General features: G+C 33.8%; 3 protein-coding genes across 5 annotated transcripts in view; 1 reads left to right on the top strand and 2 right to left on the bottom strand.

Moving 5' to 3' along the window:
* Positions 1–991: 991 nt before the first annotated feature.
* LOC124363432 lies at positions 992–2,641 on the bottom strand. Its single transcript, XM_046818681.1, has one exon. The coding sequence runs from the start codon at positions 2,639–2,641 to the stop codon at positions 992–994; it is 1,650 nt and encodes a 549-aa protein (XP_046674637.1).
* On the bottom strand, positions 2,566–18,710 carry LOC124362026 (iduronate 2-sulfatase). Its single transcript, XM_046816176.1, has 8 exons — positions 18,336–18,710; positions 14,940–15,117; positions 11,189–11,382; positions 10,103–10,220; positions 7,127–7,273; positions 6,415–6,552; positions 4,352–4,632; positions 2,566–4,276 (listed from the first exon to the last, which is right to left on the bottom strand). Exons 1-8 carry the CDS (start codon positions 18,558–18,560, stop codon positions 3,938–3,940), a joined length of 1,620 nt encoding a protein of 539 aa, XP_046672132.1. The 5' UTR covers positions 18,561–18,710; the 3' UTR covers positions 2,566–3,937.
* LOC124362025 (breast carcinoma-amplified sequence 3 homolog) overlaps positions 12,802–20,700 on the top strand; it is a 77,582-nt gene continuing 69,683 nt past the window's right edge. For 2 of the 3 annotated variants that reach the window (XM_046816175.1, XM_046816171.1), the window contains exons 1-2: positions 12,802–12,958; positions 19,424–19,586. In XM_046816175.1, the coding sequence (XP_046672131.1) occupies positions 19,458–19,586 (129 nt within the window). In that variant the 5' untranslated portion in view covers positions 12,802–12,958; positions 19,424–19,457. Of the gene's footprint in view, positions 12,959–18,982; positions 19,120–19,423; positions 19,587–20,700 lie in introns of those variants that run through there. The other variant, XM_046816173.1, reaches the window with a different exon arrangement.

The raw sequence follows: 20,700 nt of genomic DNA, 5'->3' as shown, positions 1-20,700 counted from the left end.
CATATTCACATCTAACCTATAGTGATTCCACTGGTGATACCCATATTCACATCTCAGGGCGTAAATAAGTCCTGAACGCCTGGATATATTCCAAACTGATTGAGACATTGATGTACAACCTTCACCATACTCATTAAAGTACTTTTTGTATGATACAAAATTCTCCCCGATTTTCAAAGGAGATAACTTTAAATTTTCAAATTGCAACCCCTATCTTGTGACATGTCATTATAAAGGTATATTCAATCAAAACACAATGACATGAACAAAACATCACTACAATGATCCTAGAAAGAGTTATGCATAAATAACCCTTTACATTGTAATGCCACCTAGGAAATAAATCCATTTGCCAAACAACTAAAGCTCCACATAATGAAAAATACAAGCTTCATGAAACAAGAAATATAGACTTTTTCAACTTTGAAGATTTGTTAGCCTCTATTCAATTGTCAGGAAGGCTAGAAAAAAACTGTTCAGTGTGTAGTGTACAAACATCTGCTGATTGTCCTAGAAAAAATCTAGGCACTGTAGCAAAAAGGATCCATCGTCTGTTTTAGATAGTATCACTGTTGAGTATGTAGGGTAAACATGCCAATATAATTAGTGTTGGTATTTTAATTATGTGTCATAACTGTTAATTGTACATTCACACTAATTAACCATAATGTATGTATTGGAACAAAGTTTTCTCAAGTTAATGAAAATTTAGATGCAGTACAACTTTTACATAAACCATTTTTACTTTACTTCTATAAAAGATAGGAACTTCAGGTTTGTATTATTTTGCTAAGATATATCTTTTATCTATGACTATGTATGTAAAAATTCTATAAACGATGTTAAATTTATATTTCTATTCTTTTTTGTATTGATCAAACATTAAAACTAAATTGTTTTTACTTTCACATTTATTTAACTATTACATTTAAAACGAAATTTGGTAGGAAACATTTTTTGGTGGAAGGAGTTCTTGTCCATTTGTTTGTTATCAAATGTACGTGAAACAGAATAAGATATTGTTTAAAATTTTAGCATCTTTGACCCCCTCTGTTCGTCCACCATTCACCTCTGTCGCTATGCAGGGATAATTGTGTAGTTTCTGTATCATTCTTGTGATTGTAGCATCTTTGACCCCCTCTGTTCGTCCGCCATTCACCTCTGTCGCTATGCAGGGATAATTGTGTAGTTTCTGTATCATTCTTGTGATTGTAGCATCTTTGACCCCCTCTGTTCGTCCGCCATTCACCTCTGTCGCTATGCAGGGATAATTGTGTAGTTTCTGTATCATTCTTGTGATTGTAGCATCTTTGACCCCCTCTGTTCGTCCGCCATTCACCTCTGTCGCTATGCAGGGATAATTGTGTAGTTTCTGTATCATTCTTGTGATTGTAGCATCTTTGACTCCCTCTGTTCGTCCGCCATTCACCTCTGTCGCTATGCAGGGATAATTGTGTAGTTTCTGTATCATTCTTGTGATTGTAGCATCTTTGACCCCCTCTGTTCGTCCGCCATTCACCTCTGTCGCTATGCAGGGATAATTGTGTAGTTTCTGTATCATTCTTGTGATTGTAGCATCTTTGACCCCCTCTGTTCGTCCACCATTCACCTCTGTCGCTATGCAGGGATAATTGTGTAGTTTCTGTATCATTCTTGTGATTGTAGCATCTTTGACCCCCTCTGTTCGTCCGCCATTCACCTCTGTCGCTATGCAGGGATAATTGTGTAGTTTCTGTATCATTCTTGTGATTGTAGCATCTTTGACCCCCTCTGTTCGTCCGCCATTCACCTCTGTCGCTATGCAGGGACAATTGTGTAGTTTCTGTATCATTCTTGTGATTGTAGCATCTTTGACCCCCTCTGTTCGTCCGCCATTCACCTCTGTCGCTATGCAGGGATAATTGTGTAGTTTCTGTATCATTCTTGTGATTGTAGCATCTTTGACCCCCTCTGTTCGTCCGCCATTCACCTCTGTCGCTATGCAGGGATAATTGTGTAGTTTCTGTATCATTCTTGTGATTGTAGCATCTTTGACCCCCTCTGTTCGTTCACCATTCACCTCTGTCGCTATGCAGGGATAATTGTGTAGTTTCTGTATCATTCTTGTGATTGTAGCATCTTTGACCCCCTCTGTTCGTCCGCCATTCACCTCTGTCGCTATGCAGGGATAATTGTGTAGTTTCTGTATCATTCTTGTGATTGTAGCATCTTTGACCCCCTCTGTTCGTCCACCATTCACCTCTGTCGCTATGCAGGGATAATTGTGTAGTTTCTGTATCATTCTTGTGATTGTAGCATCTTTGACCCCCTCTGTTCGTCCGCCATTCACCTCTGTCGCTATGCAGGGATAATTGTGTAGTTTCTGTATCATTCTTATGATTGTAGCATCTTTGACCCCCTCTGTTCGTCCACCATTCACCTCTGTCGCTATGCAGGGATAATTGTGTAGTTTCTGTATCATTCTTGTGATTATAGCATCTTTGACCCCCTCTGTTCGTCCGCCATTCACCTCTGTCGCTATGCAGGGATAATTGTGTAGTTTCTGTATCATTCTTGTGATTGTAGCATCTTTGACCCCCTCTGTTCGTCCGCCATTCACCTCTGTCGCTATGCAGGGATAATTGTATAGTTTCTGTATCATTCTTGTGATTGTGAAAGTTGCAAGCTGTTAAGTGTGTTTTCTTTATGCGAGATATTTCTTAATGATTAAGTAAATTTAGAATTGTTAAGTTGGAGTGTTTTAGTGCTGTGAAAAAAGAGGTTGCAATTTGGAAAAAAATCTTACAGGTCTGGTTTACATTTTTAAAAACATTTATGTGTGGATGGGTTCATAAAAAATGTAATTTCAATAAAAATGGAATATATTTAAAAATCTTATACTCCTAAGATATAAATTACACTAGTAAAGAAATAAATAGTACAATATATAATAAATTATTTTTCATATTCTAAACATTTTGTTTAGCCATTTTTATAATACATAAAAGATGTGAAAAACTAGGCAGTGTTTGGATTGCCAAGATTCATTTTGAATTTTAAATGTAATCAAAATTAAATCTTTTTAAAGATAATCCAAATACAGATGTGGTTTATACAATTTTTTTTTTTTATTAACTAAAGGATTAATGGTGAAAAATGTATCAACATTGCTAGAGAACTTTTAAAATTTCATAGTGGTATTCATAAAAATTCAACCTCCATTGTGGACTTTATTTTTTATGTTTCAGTTGCATTTTGCTAAAAATTAACAATATTTTATAATACATTTCAAGAAGAATCTTTATATAGGTATATGCGTTGTGCAATTTTTTAACCATTTAACATTCTATAAGTAGTGAACACAATTTATATATGAAACTTCCTTAAATAAGTTATTTAAAAGTATTATAAATAAAAAAGTAAATCATTGAAAACATCTATTGTAATATTTATAAACTAAAACCATACTTTAATTTTAGTTTAAAATAACCCACACAATCTCAAAATGTATGACATTATAAATCAAAATTTGATTGTTTTACCATCACACCTTTATCATACACTATGTTTGGGAAAGGATATTAAGAATCTAATTTTATTATAACAGTAAAGACATTTTGAAAAACTCAATAAAAACAATAATGAAGTTTCATAAAGTTTTGTTTTTAAAATATAAAATACACTCAAGTAGTAAATTGCTTTTAAATCAAAACACAATACTATTTTTCTTATTGAAGATTTTTGTGGTTTTAAACTATTAATGTTTAGTAGTGTGGTTTTAGAGTTATGTTTTACATTTGTCCTCTGGCTACTCTCCATTGACTAAATACTGGAGAGTTTCCTTTAGAAAACATGAATTGTGGAGCACATCACATATTTTTCTCCATTTCTAATAAAACAAGTCATCCTTGATCTAAATATTAGGCTAAATGTAAGCTATTAGATGGCATAGATGCATTCAGTCTTGTTTACTGAGGGAAACGGTCGCTCCCACCAAGGCCCTGAGCTTAGCACTGAGGGCCAGCCTGATGTCACGAAAGGCTTCACGATCTGCAAGATTGATGTTCTCATCAGGATCAATAGAATGATCGTATAACTCTGTGCCTGCCATCTGTGTCCACAGGGGAGTCCCTTTCCAGGCAGGCCATTCCGTGTAGCGGTAGTGAGCGGTGCGCAAGGAGTAACCCATGTAGCGCACCTCACGTAATCTCGGCTTATCACTGTTGGGGTGAGATGTGGGGTAGATCCCTGGCCTCGGGTACTGGCTCACTGCCGGCTTTCCGATGTCAGTGACTGTCTAGAACAAAAGTACACCTGTATAACCCAGAAATATTCGTTAATACTTAAGTGTACAGTATTAGTTGCACTGTACCTCATTCTTGACAAGTGAAGTATAGATGACGGGTAACAAACTGGCGCCTTCCGTGCAGGTGGTGACACTGTGGGAGGGGCGGGGACAACGGGGTAGTCGTGGCAGACCTGCAACGTCCACGAGCGTGGGGAACAGGTCCAATAGTTCCACTGGAGCTTGTATAGATCGCATTACTGCAGTCCTGTCTGTCAGTCCAGGCACTCGCAGCAGTAGCGGAACTCTCACAGCCAGCTCATAGTTACTGAACTTGGACCATTCTCCGTGCTCACCCAACGACCAACCTAATACATTTTCATTTGAAATTTTTAAAATACACGATTTTATTGTGTGTGATATGAAAAGCAAGCAAGATCTCTTGTCGGAGGAGTACAATTTTGTGTAAAATGACAATTTTTTGTTAACAGCTTAATCATTGTCATAGTGAGATGATGGCTGACATTGAATACAACTACATCTAAAACTGTATTGAGAGTAGTGTAAAATATTAGTCACAGATATCAATCTTTACATAATATTTCAATCAATTAGTCAACATTACTATGTACAAGCTAATATTGATTGATATTAACAGTGATTTGAAACGAAAAGGATTAGAGAAACAAAAGGTGTGAAGCCTGTGAAACTTAACAATTGCATTTCTCAAAATGTACACTTTTTGTTACAAATAAATCAATTTTATATTACTCACACAATTTCCTAGATACTAATTTAATTGTTTTATAAATTTAACAACACATCTAATTTTTATTTTCACTCCACATACTGTACCTAAATCTAATAAAGATTAATTAATAAAAAAATAACTACTATCCAACTTAATAAACCAAATGTCATGAAAACAATCAATTTTCTTATTCTAGAATGAACATAACTAAAGATTCCAGGATTCAAGTCAAACACAGCGTGAGATTTCAGACACTCCACTTAGCGAAAAGTGAACTGGAACGAAACTCAACATTCACAAGTTGCTGATGGCAATTTATTTTAGAAATACAGGGACCCAACATCTTTTAAAAAATAAATGTTTCTAGGTACAAAAATGATGGAGTTGTGAATTTTTTATGGTTGAAGCTGCTGTATTGGAACAAAATTTCATATCAAGCTGGTCAATGAACTTAGCTGAGATATTTATAAAATTAATTTTTATACCAAATTTCAACTTCTTTGGGTTTTGTGTCAAACAGTTAGACTCTGGAGGTAATGTTCGGTGAAGTGAATAAATTAGTACTTACATATCGCCACAAATTAGATTTCTAATAGTGTTTGTTAACCCTTTTAACCCCGACGTCCGTACTATACGGACGTCGTAAAAATGGCGTCAACTCCCGACGTCCGTATAGTGCGGACGTGCACTTTTTATTACTTTACTGGCCACCTATTTCACCAAATGCTTTGAAATTTCACAGACTTGTGCACAAAGATATTTTGCATCGAAATATATTAGAAGTATTTTTTTCAGTTTTATTTATTTTTTATATATGTATATGCATTAAAAAAAACTACTTTCAAAATAATAATTTTATTTGTATATTTCTGTAAGCTACATGTATAAAGAAGTAAAACAAAAAAAGAATTACCTAAATATCTTAAAAAATAACTGAGTTATGAATTTTTTACAAAACCCTTACATTTTGTCTGAAAATGGCTTGGGATTTCTGGCACATCACTTGATTCAATGGCCGGGGTTAAAAGGGTTTTAAGCATATCATGTAATAATCCAAATATATTCTCCGAAAATTAAAATCTTGAAGAATTACATAAAACAAAGTGTTTAAAATTGTGGGACACAAAAGTATAAAAGAAAGGGAAAAGCATATATTAGTCAAATTTTAATTCTTTGGCTACACATAAACATGTAATAAATACTTTTTAAATAATTATATAGTGTTTGAAATAGAAGATAAACTCAACATTTCCTGATATATATATGTTATGAGATGCCCATTGTAAGGACACAAAATTTGTACACATTTTAGTGTTGTCTTTCATAATGATTTATTGACCAAATTGAAATTTTTATAAGTGGTAATATGAGAAATTAAACTTCAATACAGTTTACGTACCATGGTCACCTAGGAGCACAATTATTGTGTTGCTGTACAAGTTGGTAGTGCGCAGCTCATGGATAAGTTTGCCGATCAAGTCATCAACATAGCTTACTGCTGCATAGTAGCTCTGTCTGATGAGACGACTCCACTCGTCTGAAATTGAGACCACGGGTTTTAATTTAGACATATACTGTACATTCACTATTAGTATTCTACTCACATCATTTGTGACCCAATTATACAGAATTAAATGGCTTATTACATGGTTGAATGTATTAGTACTTTTCTAAGCAGAACAGTTTGAAAATCACACATTTACTTGATTTTTTTTATAGTAAACACGTTTTTTTACTGTAATAAACAATCATTATTCTAGTCCTTACATTTTTTTATTAAAATGTTATTAGCATTGGTTGAAAATAATAAAAATAATTAAAAATTTAACTTGAACTATTTAAGGACTTGTTATGAAACAAAAATTTACGTTAAGGATCTTCGATGACACTTAAACTGTGTCACCACCGGAGAGATGTAGGAAATTCACAAGGTTTACAGCCAAAAAGAGAATTGCTCATATTCTGGCTGCCCCCACAGCCAAAACCAACTTTAAGGTATATATAACAGTTTGATAAAAATGTCACAGATATTAACAATGACAGTGTAAAGTTAAGAACTGACTTTGGAACTGAAGTGTTTATGTTCTTGAGGAAGACAAACAAACTTTTACCTGGCATACGTCCAAAGGGAAAGGGGATGTTGAGGGAGGCAATGTCATCCCTCATTCTGACATCAGTCCAGGGGTTCCAGGCCACCGAAGGAAGCAGAACAGGCCAGTTATTAGGAGGCAAACTCACGTTTGCAAGTGGGTGGTGACCTAGACATGTCAGATTACAGTTTTTGAAAGTTACCGCTTCCTGTATAAGTACTAACATCCAGAATTCATGATGGCTGATTATTACAAAATCAAACGTCTTAAGTCGATTCTAGAGAAGAGGGGGGACCCTTCTGAGATTTGCTGTGTTCCGTTCTGTCAGTGAGTCACAGCACTCTATTTTCTATGCTATTAACATGTGTTTTCATCGCATTTCACAATGACTGATTTTTTGAGCAGCAAAGAATGTGCAGAAATTTGTACATTTTGTGTCGGAAATAATTTCTCTAATTCACACAGCTGTAGATGTCATGTCTATGGGTGATATTCAAATAAAATAATAATTTCGTCTATTTAAGATGGCCGCATTTGAGTGACGAGTGACCAGCATCTAGTAGGTCTGTATCGATCATAAATCTAAAAACACTGTTCATTTTTAAATCTGTAAAACTTTACAGACTGCAGATTTTAGGATGCCAAGTTCTTCCAGCTCCCATACTGATTGATGTACTTAATTGATTATCGACAGTATTCATTAATTACCACACAAACAATTTAGATTTCTGGCCAATACAGGCCTGACAGGTTATGGATCACTCTTCATTTAAATATGGCCATTTTAAATAGCCTACATCACACTTATCTGAGATACCTATAAACTCATCACAAAAAACATTGTGTGTTATAGAGATTACAGCATCTCTGAAGCAGAATGGCCAAATTTCTAGTAAAACCTCTTGTGAGCTCTGCTTAATACGTTCACGACGACGGCAATTTTACGTGTTGTTACATATTGAGCAGTCATATATAACACAAAATCTTCAAAATAGGCGTAAACGTTGTTTTCCATAAAACAATTCTATAATGCATAAATAATGCATTTTAGGTTGAAAAACAATGATAAAATGTATATGAGTAAGTTAAAACCAGTGTGTCACCCGTGGCACACGACGCCTATACATTGCCCTTCGCTTCAATGGGCGTCGTGTGTCACCGGTGACACACTGGTTTACTGAACCTAACCTACTCTATGCTACGATCTGCTGGCGGGTGGTGAGCTACATCACTACTTTCCTGCGTTTTTCTTTGTTGTTCTCTTCCCGCGCAATCATCAAGCTAACCTAGTCACTCACTTGCGGCTGCTCAGTGCTACTGTTGTGGTGTTTTATATTAGTTGTTATTGTGCAATTTGAATCTTAGCTTGGGAGATGGATGACAGTGACATTGAGAACGCTTTGGACGATTTTGATATAAATGAACTAACTGATTTTGGGTACTCAGGAAGCGAATATGTACCTTCGTCTATCTGCTCTGACGACAGCAGGGCAGAATCTGTAGATGATATGAGTGATGTGGAAGATAACCCGCTACCTCTAAGTAATCAACAGCTTGTAAACATTGACATTGTAGCTAATCCTCAGCCCCCCGGATTGTAAATAATTTACATGCTGAAAATAATCTACAAAATGATCATCACCCCAATAATGTTGAACCTCATAGGCCTCAACGACAAACTGAGATTGTAAGAGTTTGGGGTGCCCAGTTGTAACCTATAGAGTGCGGCACCGGTGACACACACGGGCATTCTGATCGAAGCAGCGTGTATCACCGGTGACGCATGTCGTCGTGAACGTGTTAAGACATTCAGACTTAGTTAAGTACAGCATAAGCACATATAATAAAATAAAAAGCAGTGAGTGCTGTGAGTCACTGGCTGGACAGAGTGCAGTGAATGTCTGAGAGTGGGCTTGGAAGGGTCCCTCTACACATCCTTAATTGATCTGGGACAGTCTTGTTACTATCGGCCAGGTCAGATACTTTCCTAATATACCTTGTATTTTGCGATACCACTGTAAAAAAAATCATAGTGCCCTCTGATCCTATAGAATAAGCATGTGAGTCTAGTATTAGCATAAGTTTTTCATCTGCTCAGATCTCTGCCCTATACATAAGAACTGACAGCTAATATAGTTAGCAGTGTCATTCTGATCTGTTTCAGATTACCAATGTTCTCAGTAGGTGATCTTATTGCCCAACATTATTCTCAAATACTTTTAGTTACCACCCCACTCAAATTCACCCCACAGTGGAAAATATCCTAGCATGGAAAGAGACTCCCAATGGACATATTTACCATTTTCAGCTGTGATATAGAGGTAACAGATGTGGTTTCAAAAAAATGGTAACCCTCCAAGTTAACTTATTCAGAAGTATTGTGTTTACAGACGGACATACACAGCAAAAAAAAACCTGTCTTTGTCATCAACTAAAGGGAGAGACTGCTAAATGCTCTGCGTTCTTCACGTTACCAATATAGTTACAGATAAGACCAATGTAATCATCAAGACTTCCAATGGACCAATGTTTAGCATTTTCAGTTTCAATATAAAGGTAGCAGGGGTGGTAAAAAAATTCTAACCCTTCAAGTTAACTTATTCAAAAATTTTGTTTCACAGACGGATATACAGCAACAAAACCTGTCTTTGTCATCAACTAGTAGGAGAGACTCTAATAAATGCTCTGTGTTCTTCACCTTACTAACATGGTTACAGATAAGACCAATGTCAAGACTCCCAAAAGACTGATGTTTAGCAGTTTCAACAGGTAGAGTTTTACACAAAATTCCTACCCTGTGGGTCAACTTAGTCAACTAGTTCCAACAGTTATTATGCTTACAGAGAGACAGAAATTGGATTTTGTTCATCAGCAATTGGCAGGAGAGTCTATGCTAAATGCTTGGCTAAAGCTGATTAATTTATTCTGGTGCAACTGGTCACATAAGATTTTAAGTGCATACAAGCAAGTTTTAGGAGGAAATGCTAATCAGCTTACTTAGATACTTGCGGGGATACTTGAGTGGAACATGAGGTTTGTGGAAGCCGACCGCCAGAAGGAAATTCTGCCCTCTCTCCTCACCCACACTCCAATCTTGCAGAAATCTCTTTGCTTCCTATAGACATAAGTATGATACATTTCAAAACTTTTAAATTTGTAATAAATCACTTAGAGTCCAATCAATGTAACAGGAGAGAATATACGTCATCAAAAGTGAAGACATACTCAAGTTTCAATTTGATTTGAGTAGATTCATGGATAAAAGTTTAAAATTCTTGTCTATGAAAAGGGGGGCATATAATGTTTTAAGTGTGATTTTATTTCTATTGTTTGCTAGTTGTGAAGAGTTAAAAGACCCATAATGGGCAACTTTACTTCAGAAAATTTAAATGGCATACCATAACTGGGGAAGGGGGTGAGGAGAATATAACTCTCCCAACGTATGTACATTTTATAATAGTTTATAAAAACAGCTATGGTGGGAATGGTTTATTCAGTGTGAATGTTGAGTTTAGCATCTGGAATCTGATGCTGTCACTGACTTAACTCCTGGAATCTGGAGTCGTGTTTGTCTGAAGAGATCAAAATAAGTCGGCGGTGAAGAAGTTCAAAATGACCATTTTACATCATTTTGACATCATAGACACCTAGACTACAAAATATAGTGTAATCTAGGTGAAGAGATATTCCCATTGTCTCATCGACGATGATGACTCAAGATTCCAGAGTTCAAGTCTGACAGTGTCAGATTCCAGATGCTGCACCAAAAGGAAGGTGAACTGGAGCTAAACTCAACATTCACAATTTAAGAAAAACTTTCGCAAAATGGGCTTGCCAGTACAGAAATTACTATATGCCTAGTTGGAGGGTTAAATACAACAGTTAAATGCTTCAGTCTGAATTAGGCCTTTCTAATTTATATTTATTCCAAACCCTCTGGTGTTGATGTGCTCCTCAGTCAAATTCCTCTCCCCCAACGCCAAGTCCTAGTTACGCTGTTGGACATTTGTTAGTACTTTTGTCTTTATTAATATTTTGGTGATAGAAAGTCTCCAAATACCTGGAGATTGTGTAGATAGATACCTGTAGACTCTCCAGATCAGGGAGAGAGCCCCCAGGCTGCTGGTCCGGAGTGACAGGACATACAAGGTTGCTGTGTAAGCCCTCCTGACCTTCTCGACTGCAGACTGGTGCGTTCATGTAAGCCTGGCTAGGAGGGTGGTACGGAGTACTGGACCAGCTGTATGGCTGATCATCACTCCAGTTGCTTGAGATTCCTGGACACGATATGTGAATAATATTTATTATAACTTTATCTATAAACCTGTCAAAAGCAGGAGCAAAATTATATAATATAGATTTCAAGCTTTATCCTGGTCCAAGGAGGCCACATTGAACAATGATTAAAGTTTTGTTATATAATTCACATTCTTCCAAGTAGAATTACATTTGAGATTGTGACTAAGGTGTCATGAAAGATTTTCTTTTTTTAAATACATGTTTAACTTAGCTTAGTTAGCCAATTAGTTATTATGGCAAAATTTACCATTTAATTAGGTAATAAAGGGGATTTTTTATAGAAAACACTGAAAAATTAAATAAATAAGAAAATTGTGGTTAGTATGAAATTTACATGTACATTACACTTTAGTTCCATAATTTTAATCTAAAAAAATAATTGCATACATATGTGCACAAAATTAGGTTAGAGCCCAATAATTTACTATCAGATTTCAAAAAGTAAAGCAATTATGGTGTTTAGTAAGAGTTTCTACAACAAATATTCCTTGGTGTTTTTTTATAAAAACTTTATAGATATTTATTGTTAAAATCTTTGAATGACTGCCATTTTGATATGAAACTAGATTTTGGTTTGAAATTTTCTTCACAAATAGACCTTGCCAATGATAGCATTACATTTAGATTCATTTGGTGCAGCGGTTTCAAAACTAATAATTTTATTTAAATATTACAAACAGCCAGATGAATTGAAATTAAGCTATGTTTATGTAGTGATTTATTTTCTTATAACCCAAAGAATAACTTCCCAAGAAGTTGATATAAGAGGTTGGAAACACCCTGTATATTTCAGGTTGACACAACATCAGGAAATTATGATACAAAACAAGCAAAAACATTCAAATGAATACATGTCTATCTTTTTTCTGTTTGTGTCTAACTGGCCATGAGGTTTTAATTTTGTAACTCACATCTCAAAAATTGTTTGTTAAAGTTGTTGGCATTTACTTTCTCTATCAAAATAGCTGCATTTATAAAAGTTTTTAAAATTAAATATATAAATACTGTAAATCCTGTAGCAAATTTGCAAGAGTTGGTTTTTATTTTTCAACAAATTTATACAAATAGGATATTGTTGGATTTGTCATAAGGTTCCATCAAAACATATTCTTGAAAATGGATATAAAATGTGTGCACACATATACATACATCAGTAAGCAAAATTGGCTATGGTAGAATCAGATTAGAATATTTTATAATCTTTTATTATATTGTAATAAAACAAGCTATATTGATGTTATTATTTATTTGTATTAAAAAAAATAAAATGGGAGGCAAGTTGTTGCACTTATTAATAGCGTTGACACAGAATTATTCACAATGATCCATTACAGATTAAATATTTAGAAGCCATGGTCAGCTGTTCATTTGACTTGCTGAATACTCCCATTTCCAACTGAACATGTTTCAATGTAAAACCTTCCAAAACCTGCAGGGATCAGGCAGATGGGCAGCTCTATACTTCTTGCAATAGTCTTAAAAACGATTAAAATCAGTGCCTATTTAGTGGATAATAATACATAAAAACGTGCTACGCTTTGTACCATTGTAAATGTAAGTTTATAAACATTTCTCATTTAATTTAGGTAAATAAATGTAATAAGTTATAAATATTCATTCTTGGTACTTTGTTGTTCTACTAAAAATAAGTAACACATTTAAATGAGCTAATACATTTATCTCTTATTATTATTTGTCGATGGAAAATATTTTTTTATCGAGTTCATAATAACCTTATTAAACTGCTTGTTTTGCATACTCATTTGTATACCAGTAAGAGTTAAGGTTAATATGCCAGGCAGTTAAGTTGAGTTGTAACTAGAACCTGGAGTTATAGAATAAATCTGAATACACAGTAAGTAAATTAGATAGACCTAATTCAAAGTAAAATATTTAACTACTGTATTGCAAACTAGTTGGATTGCTGTTATTTGTATAACTTTTAAATCTCTTATGGCTTTTGGAAGGGGTATTCTATGCCCCTCAGTACCCCTTAGTTAACCCTCTCCCCAGTTAGCCACTAAAATGAGTTACTACAAAAATTCAATACAGAGATGGAGAAAGAGTAAAATTAGAAAAGGAAAGAAATGTAGGGATGGCGATGGTACCTTCAATACTGACCCCTTTTAATTTAACAGACATCACGAGGGTGGTAAACAACTACATGACTCCATGCAGCCCCTATTAAAGAAATTTCAATGTCAGATACATCTTTGGCATGAAAAAAGTGACTCATTGTTAGGACATAACATAAACTGAGCTTGGGTAGCCTCTGTAGCAAATGTTAAGGTCCAAATTATAATATACAATTTATTTTTTCCACGACTGATTGGTGACATGTTATATAAAAGAGGAATAAAAGCACTTAATTTGGATTGGGGGAAAATTATTACATTAGGAGTAGTTCAATATAAAGTGTAGAATTTAAATAATAATAAAAACAAATACTTTAAGGAAAGACCAATAAATACTTTACTTATTCACATTAAAATTATTTATACATCTCTGCTAAAAATTGGATTAAGTATAAAAATAAGACATTCTTAATCCCACAGTAAATAATTCAAAAATACCAATACAATCAATTATATTCTGTATTTTGCAAAAAAGGCAAAAGATAACAGACAAACTTATCAAAAATTCTGTTTTTAGTGCGTTAAAAATAAGTTACTGTGGTTAGCTATTGTAGAAATACCCAAATCTGAGCACTGAAATGTGGAAAATCATAGCTTAAGACTCATTTTACATAATATGTTAAAAAAAAGTGGTTATGTGACACTTCTACTTCTACATACACACTTAAACTGATGTTTTAAAACTTACGAATATATGCCTTTCTAAATTATTAGGGAAGGTGATTTGTGGTTATAAATTTGTGGTTTTAGTGATTTATAATTACTGCTTGTAGGGATTGTTATTCTAATTCTACCTATGTTCAGTTGTACACTTAAAAACACATAGGCATTATTCTAGCTTGATATGTATTTCTGTAAAGCAAATGAAAATTGTAATTTTTTCTAAATAACATATTATAGTTTAATGCTGTATTTAAACAAAAATGGTTAAAATTAGGAATTACACTTCCATAATAATTATGGTTTTAATTATTTTCACTATAGACAACATTACCTGGGAATTCTGTAGAGTAAGCTATGTATGCTCTCTGACATAGAAACCATGGTAAATGCCATGCTCATTGTTTTGGCTCGTCAACAGGTTTAAATATAAACGTTTCAAACCCTTAAAAAAGTCTTTAGTGTACTTGAAACTATAAATAAAAAGTTCTTTTTGTTACTAAATAGTCTCTTATGTTAAAATCTCTTTACTTTATAATTTTCATAGTGAAAATCAACTTTAGAAACCCAATGAGATTGTTATGGGTTCTAGACAAACTTAAAGTGTCAATTTGTGCAATTAACAGATATCTAGCTTAAAGGTGCTTTCCGTTAGGTAAGTAATACTTATATAAATTGAACGAAAGTGCTCCATTAGTACTTTAGTATCTCTGTAAGACAGATGACAAAGTGAGGTATACCTGGATGGAAGACTTTGCCGACTGATTTGGTATAGTATCCATGTTCTCTGAAGTATTGAGGAAGTGTTGTGAAGTTCCCGGCAACATCCCGCCAATAACTGTAGAAGTCGTACAGATGTAATGTGTCTGGCCGTCGGCTGGTCAACAGGGAGTTTCGACTTGGCGCACATAGTGCTTGCTGACAATAAACAACTTTTAGATAATTCTAGATATTCTCTTATCACTAAATATTGTATATGCAAGGATTATAAACATAGGTATAACCGAATGGGATAGAAGTGAGAGAAATTTTGAGCCTCTTTATCTCTTATCACCATAGAATATAATAAGAGTTTTTTAATGCATGTGGTTAACACCTTCACTGTGACTCATATCTTGAGTGATAAGTATTTTAATAAGATAGCGAGTACACTAAGGTGTCTGCCACAATCTATGTGGTTAACACCTTCACTGTGACTCATATCTTGAGTGATAAGTATTTTAATAAGATAGCGAGTACACTAGGGCGTCTGCCACAATCTATGTGGTTAACACCTTCACTGTGACTCATATCTTGAGTGATAAGTATTTTAATCGCGTCTGTCACAGTCAATGTGTTAATCACTGTGTCAAATGTCCATATGTTATTGGCTGAGCGTCAGCGAAGCCTACCACTCAGGGGTTGGAAAAACTCTGTATGTCTGTCCGTAGGACCTCTCAAGAGTGAATTTGAAATTTTACATGAAACTTAAATTTTACTTAGGCAAGATTGTATTTGATGATGGTGCATATCCATTCATGAAATTTGGCTGAGCGTTAAAAAAGTATCTCACTCATGGCAATAACTTTATAACAAATTAAGACTTGGAGTTTTTCATGAATTTTCATTTCTACATGTAGGCAGATCGAGTTTTCTTTTTTGATAATGGTGCTTTTCCTTCCTGGAGGAGTCCCTTAGTTGGCCAGGACACTGTCAAGAATACATTCATTACTCCAAACTTTGGAGGGTACTGGGGGAGAGTCCCCTCACAGAATTCCCCTCTGACAGAATTACAGAGCAACTTATGGTACTTTTAGTGGTAGTTAAGTCAATATAGTTCTTTGTATGATGGAATGAACCACATCCCACCAGGATGCTGTCAAGAAAATACCCACAGTTCTGTAGCTCAGTGAAGCCAACTACCCAACATGGAATACCATATGGCATATTCCTACCTTAATTGGTAGCATAGCCTAGGTTAAATGTTACTAACCAAGCCTAAAGGAGATTAATTCACAGTGTGATTAATTAAGTAAAAATTAATTTAAAATTGTTTGATCTTCTGAGTCCTTTTTCTACTGATCTGAGTGTGTACTGATTGAAATGTTAATGTTGAAATTTTATAAGAGGGCAAATGTTACTCTGCCTCTTTAATGATTTCTATTAATAGATTAGGGCATCCAAAACATACACTAAGGGGAATGGACCATTTAATTGATATTAAAACATGTTGTGTAACAAATGTAATGTATTGTAATACAAAACCTTTCTAATGGTGTTTGTCCACTACAAGAAGCATAAAATCACGAGAGTACGCACCCATCCGGTGACCATCAGACTTGGGTGAGCTCATTTCCCATTATTACATTTTTTTAATTGTTATAAATTATCTGATTTTGACAAAGTTTTCTAAAACGTATATGTTTCAATGTCTATTTTCTAGAAACCAAATGAAACTTTTTTACTCCTCCCCCACTAACTTACATTGGGGTGAGGGGGTTCAAGTTCTTGCACTAGTTTCATTAAAATAGAAATGTACAACAATGCGAGCATGGAAAAAGTCATTGAAAGCTTGCGTCCACTACGCCCTATAGGTCTTCCTTTGGAGAATATCATAAATCTTCATTTACAAAAATTGGTCAATTCTGATTAAATTGTATAAAACTTGTCTTTTTTATTCAATCATTGGATGCAAAAGTTTGTGTAACACGATTTGTCGCCCTTAGTCACTTTGACAAAAGTTTAATAGTGGAAAAGACGACTTTAGTGTTTAAATTGCATATAGCTTGATTAATTTTTCATTTACTTATTTAATATTAAATGAATTAATGACAATACATTTAAAGAGAAAAATAACTCATTCGCTCAGAGAATAAACAACATTAAACGTATTACTAGAATGGCTAATATTACAAAGAACTATATTTAAAAAATAAAAATAATTACATTGCGTATTAACCATATAATGATTTTTACATTAAATTACAAACTGTTAGATGAAAAAAGTAACAAAGTTTGTTAGTTGCAAGGTAACAAACAACCCCTAGTTGTATTCAGTTTATATGGCCAATACTGTAATAATTCACTCCCATGGTTGTTCCAACTAGTTGGCAAAATTTTACATTCCTGTATAATACTATACCAATACAACAACAGTCATGACTGGAGAAGCACGGAGAAACTTTTCCAAAAATCAGACAAATTGGGGGTTGGTATCTATCAAAGGAGAAGAGTCAGTAGTAAAATGTACTCATATTTACCATCGACGTAGGAACATACCAGCAAAATTAAAAAAAATTTGGATCATAGAAAATGTGCTAACTTTCAGGGCTTAAGGATTACCCATGTTAGATTGGAGGAAAGGGTGCTACTAACTTCCCTTTTACAAGTTATTATATTTTGATAAAATAAAAAATAAGTTAGGCCAGAAACATAATTGCCTTTTTCAACCAAATAACCAATAAATATTATATGATGGATTAACCCTCATATGACAAGAATAAGAATACAACTAACCTAATTATACAATTAAAATGTTTTATACTGAATATATTCATGGGGACATAATGAAAAACACTTAGGAAACTATTTTAGAAGATGGCTCAAAGCTCTCATTTATTTTAAATTCCTAAACGTTTTAAAAAGTAATACCATGGTTTTCAAATTATTAAAAGGACATTTGTATTTAACTTTCACAAATTTTCGGGTAAAGATCTCATCTCGAAATTTAGCCGAAAGGTTCACTTCTCAGAAATGAAATGACCGGAAAAACCCACCTTCCTGCTGACCGGAAATGACTTCATAGAATAGAGAATTTGTATTAAGTCTCCGAATTTGCAAATCTCCCTTGAAAATAACACAATTATATACTGTAACAAATTTTATTTCAGTTGATCAAAATGGAGTAGTTTTAATAATGAGTCTTTGGAGCATTTGAAATGTATTTATATCTGTAATAACCATGGATTAAATTACATAAGAAATAAAGACAAAAATGTAGGAAGTATGTAATTAGAATCTGAGGGACTGTAATAAAATAAAAATACTATGGTTAAAATATTTTCTTATGTATAATAAATGAACTACTATACTGTTGACTGATTCGTGTTAGTAAGGGTATTTTTAGTGGTTAGTTCATGCATGTTTCGTAGATATACCTGTGCAAAAGCATTTAAAAATATAAAGCTCTCTTGGCTCAGGGCATCAACACTGGGTGTATAGGCATTTTTATCTCCATAGCAACCAAGGGCAGGTCTGAGGTCATCTGAGATAATAATCAAAATATTATGTTTCCCTACTACACATGAGGAATAAAACATTAAAAAATAAATAAAAAGTTTACACTTAAACATTTTTGAAATTAATGAGGTCATGCATAACATGTATTCATACGCTAAAATAAACGAGTATATAAAATTGGAAAACCCATGAACTTCATAGATAAAATAGGCTTGCTTTGCTTAGCAACAGCTGCCAACGCAAAGAACGAGAAGGGAACGGTCAGCGAAGAATAGAAGTGACATTGATCATGGACTTGTGTTTACAACGATCAGCTGCTTTGCTTTAACTCCGAACATCTGCTAGGTGCAGGCAGCATTACACAATTGTCAAAGTAGCATCTAAATGTATATATTTCATTTTTAATATATGTTACATATAAAATAAAATCACAATATGGAATAAATAATGCGTATAATACATTTTTTAACTCAAAAGCTACTTCTAACAGTTTTAAGAGATTTTATTTAATAATCTTATTTCTTGTTCTTTGTCATGTTGTTATGTCGTCACAGTTCTTGGCAAGCAGCAGTGAAAACAGCTGGGCTAAGGTGTAATAGAATGGCGCAATGACAGTTCTTTAAATTTGCGTCGTAGTAAATATAAAAATTAAATTTTTATTGTCTGAACCAAATTTATACAAACAAACTGTGATAAAACTATGTAAGTAAATTCCATTAATAATTTAAGCTTACAATTTAGGTGAGGAATTGTCGTTTAGTCGTTTTGTGGCCTTTCAAAGAGTAAGGTATTTCCAAGGCTTTGTTTGGTTTGTATTGACGTCTCAGTCATATTGTCCTAGGTCCGACATCTAAAATTTCCTTTGTTTACAAATACCTAAAATTGTTTACCACTCTTGGTTGTAATCGTGTTAAAGTGTAAAAAGTCCTGTTGTTGTATTTTAAATTCTTATATGTGGTAATTTTAATGTCCTTCATACTGGCTAATGAAATTTGTTATATTTTAGGATAGGATAATATTGCTAGAAACTTCTGGTAATAATGTCTGCTGATTCTCCTAGAAGATCTCCTGGAAAAGCAAATGCAGGTCTGATTGTATTGCCTCAACCTGTAACTGATCCTTCTTTGATTGACAGTGTCACAGGATTTATTCAAGAGGTTGTTCCACAAGTAAGTTTAAATAAAATTATATTCACTAGGCCTAGTATTTTTCTGATATTAACACTTTAGAAATACATGTGAAATTTACTTCTTACACATAATTTTCACAACTACAGGGAATCAAAGCTATCAGTATCCGTAACTTATATTCTACATTCGTTCTCTGTACTTTTCAAAGGAGTTGTTACTTTCTATAATATATTAATATTATTTTTACATGGTGTTTAAGATGCATGTTTGAGGTGTAAAATTTAGGCCTACATTCCTTTTGAGTAACACATTAATAGTCTAGGCTTAGTTATTTTTGAGGAGAAATGTCCTATAAACTTAGGTAGAGAAATGTGTTGTTTAGCCGCTAGTTGCCATTTTGCATTTTTTTAAATTAGGCTATCTCTAAAACGAATAAAGCTATTGATATCTAATTTTGCATATAGGCCTAAGTCATGACAAATAAGAGGAAAGCTAAAAAAAGTTGTGTTACTTTAATATTAACAAAATGGTAGTTGTTGAAAATTTTAAAAACCAAATAACAAAAAACCACTTAAAAACAGTAGTGGACTATAGTAATAAAAAATGTACAATATACCAACTATTTTGGGATTGTTATAACAATTCTAATTGTACTTTTTCCACATATAAGCGAGCATGATCACTTTAGAGGTATAAGCTTGCATAAGCTGGGAGCAACAAATATTTTGCTAGTTGAAAGGCATCGGCTGTTTTACTTCAGTTATAAAAAATTTACAAGATACCATCATATTTTGCAATTTTTGAAAAATGCCAATAATTTTTTCAACAAAATCCGTAAACGCAAACGTGAGCAAGACCACTTTAAAGGTAGGCTACGCTTGTACAAGTCACAGTTTCGGATGTCACATTTGACAGGCATTAACTGTTCGTTGATTAAGAATACCTATGTATATTTTAGGCAATACAATTATTTAAGCAATAGTGATTTATTTTTGAGTAATTAGCAAGAATGGTTTGTGCTCTTTTAGAAACCAGAATGTTAAAATAGGCTTAAATATACAGTTACATAGTTCAAAGATTCTAAATCAGCTAGGCCTTTGGATTTGTCTCAGAATAAAAATGGCTAATATTTTTCAGTCATTAGTTTTTTTGG

This window comes from Homalodisca vitripennis, chromosome 5 (genome assembly GCF_021130785.1).
Source record: "Homalodisca vitripennis isolate AUS2020 chromosome 5, UT_GWSS_2.1, whole genome shotgun sequence".
In the NCBI taxonomy this organism is placed as follows: domain Eukaryota; kingdom Metazoa; phylum Arthropoda; class Insecta; order Hemiptera; family Cicadellidae; genus Homalodisca; species Homalodisca vitripennis.
This window is presented reverse-complemented; position numbering and strand designations above follow the sequence as displayed.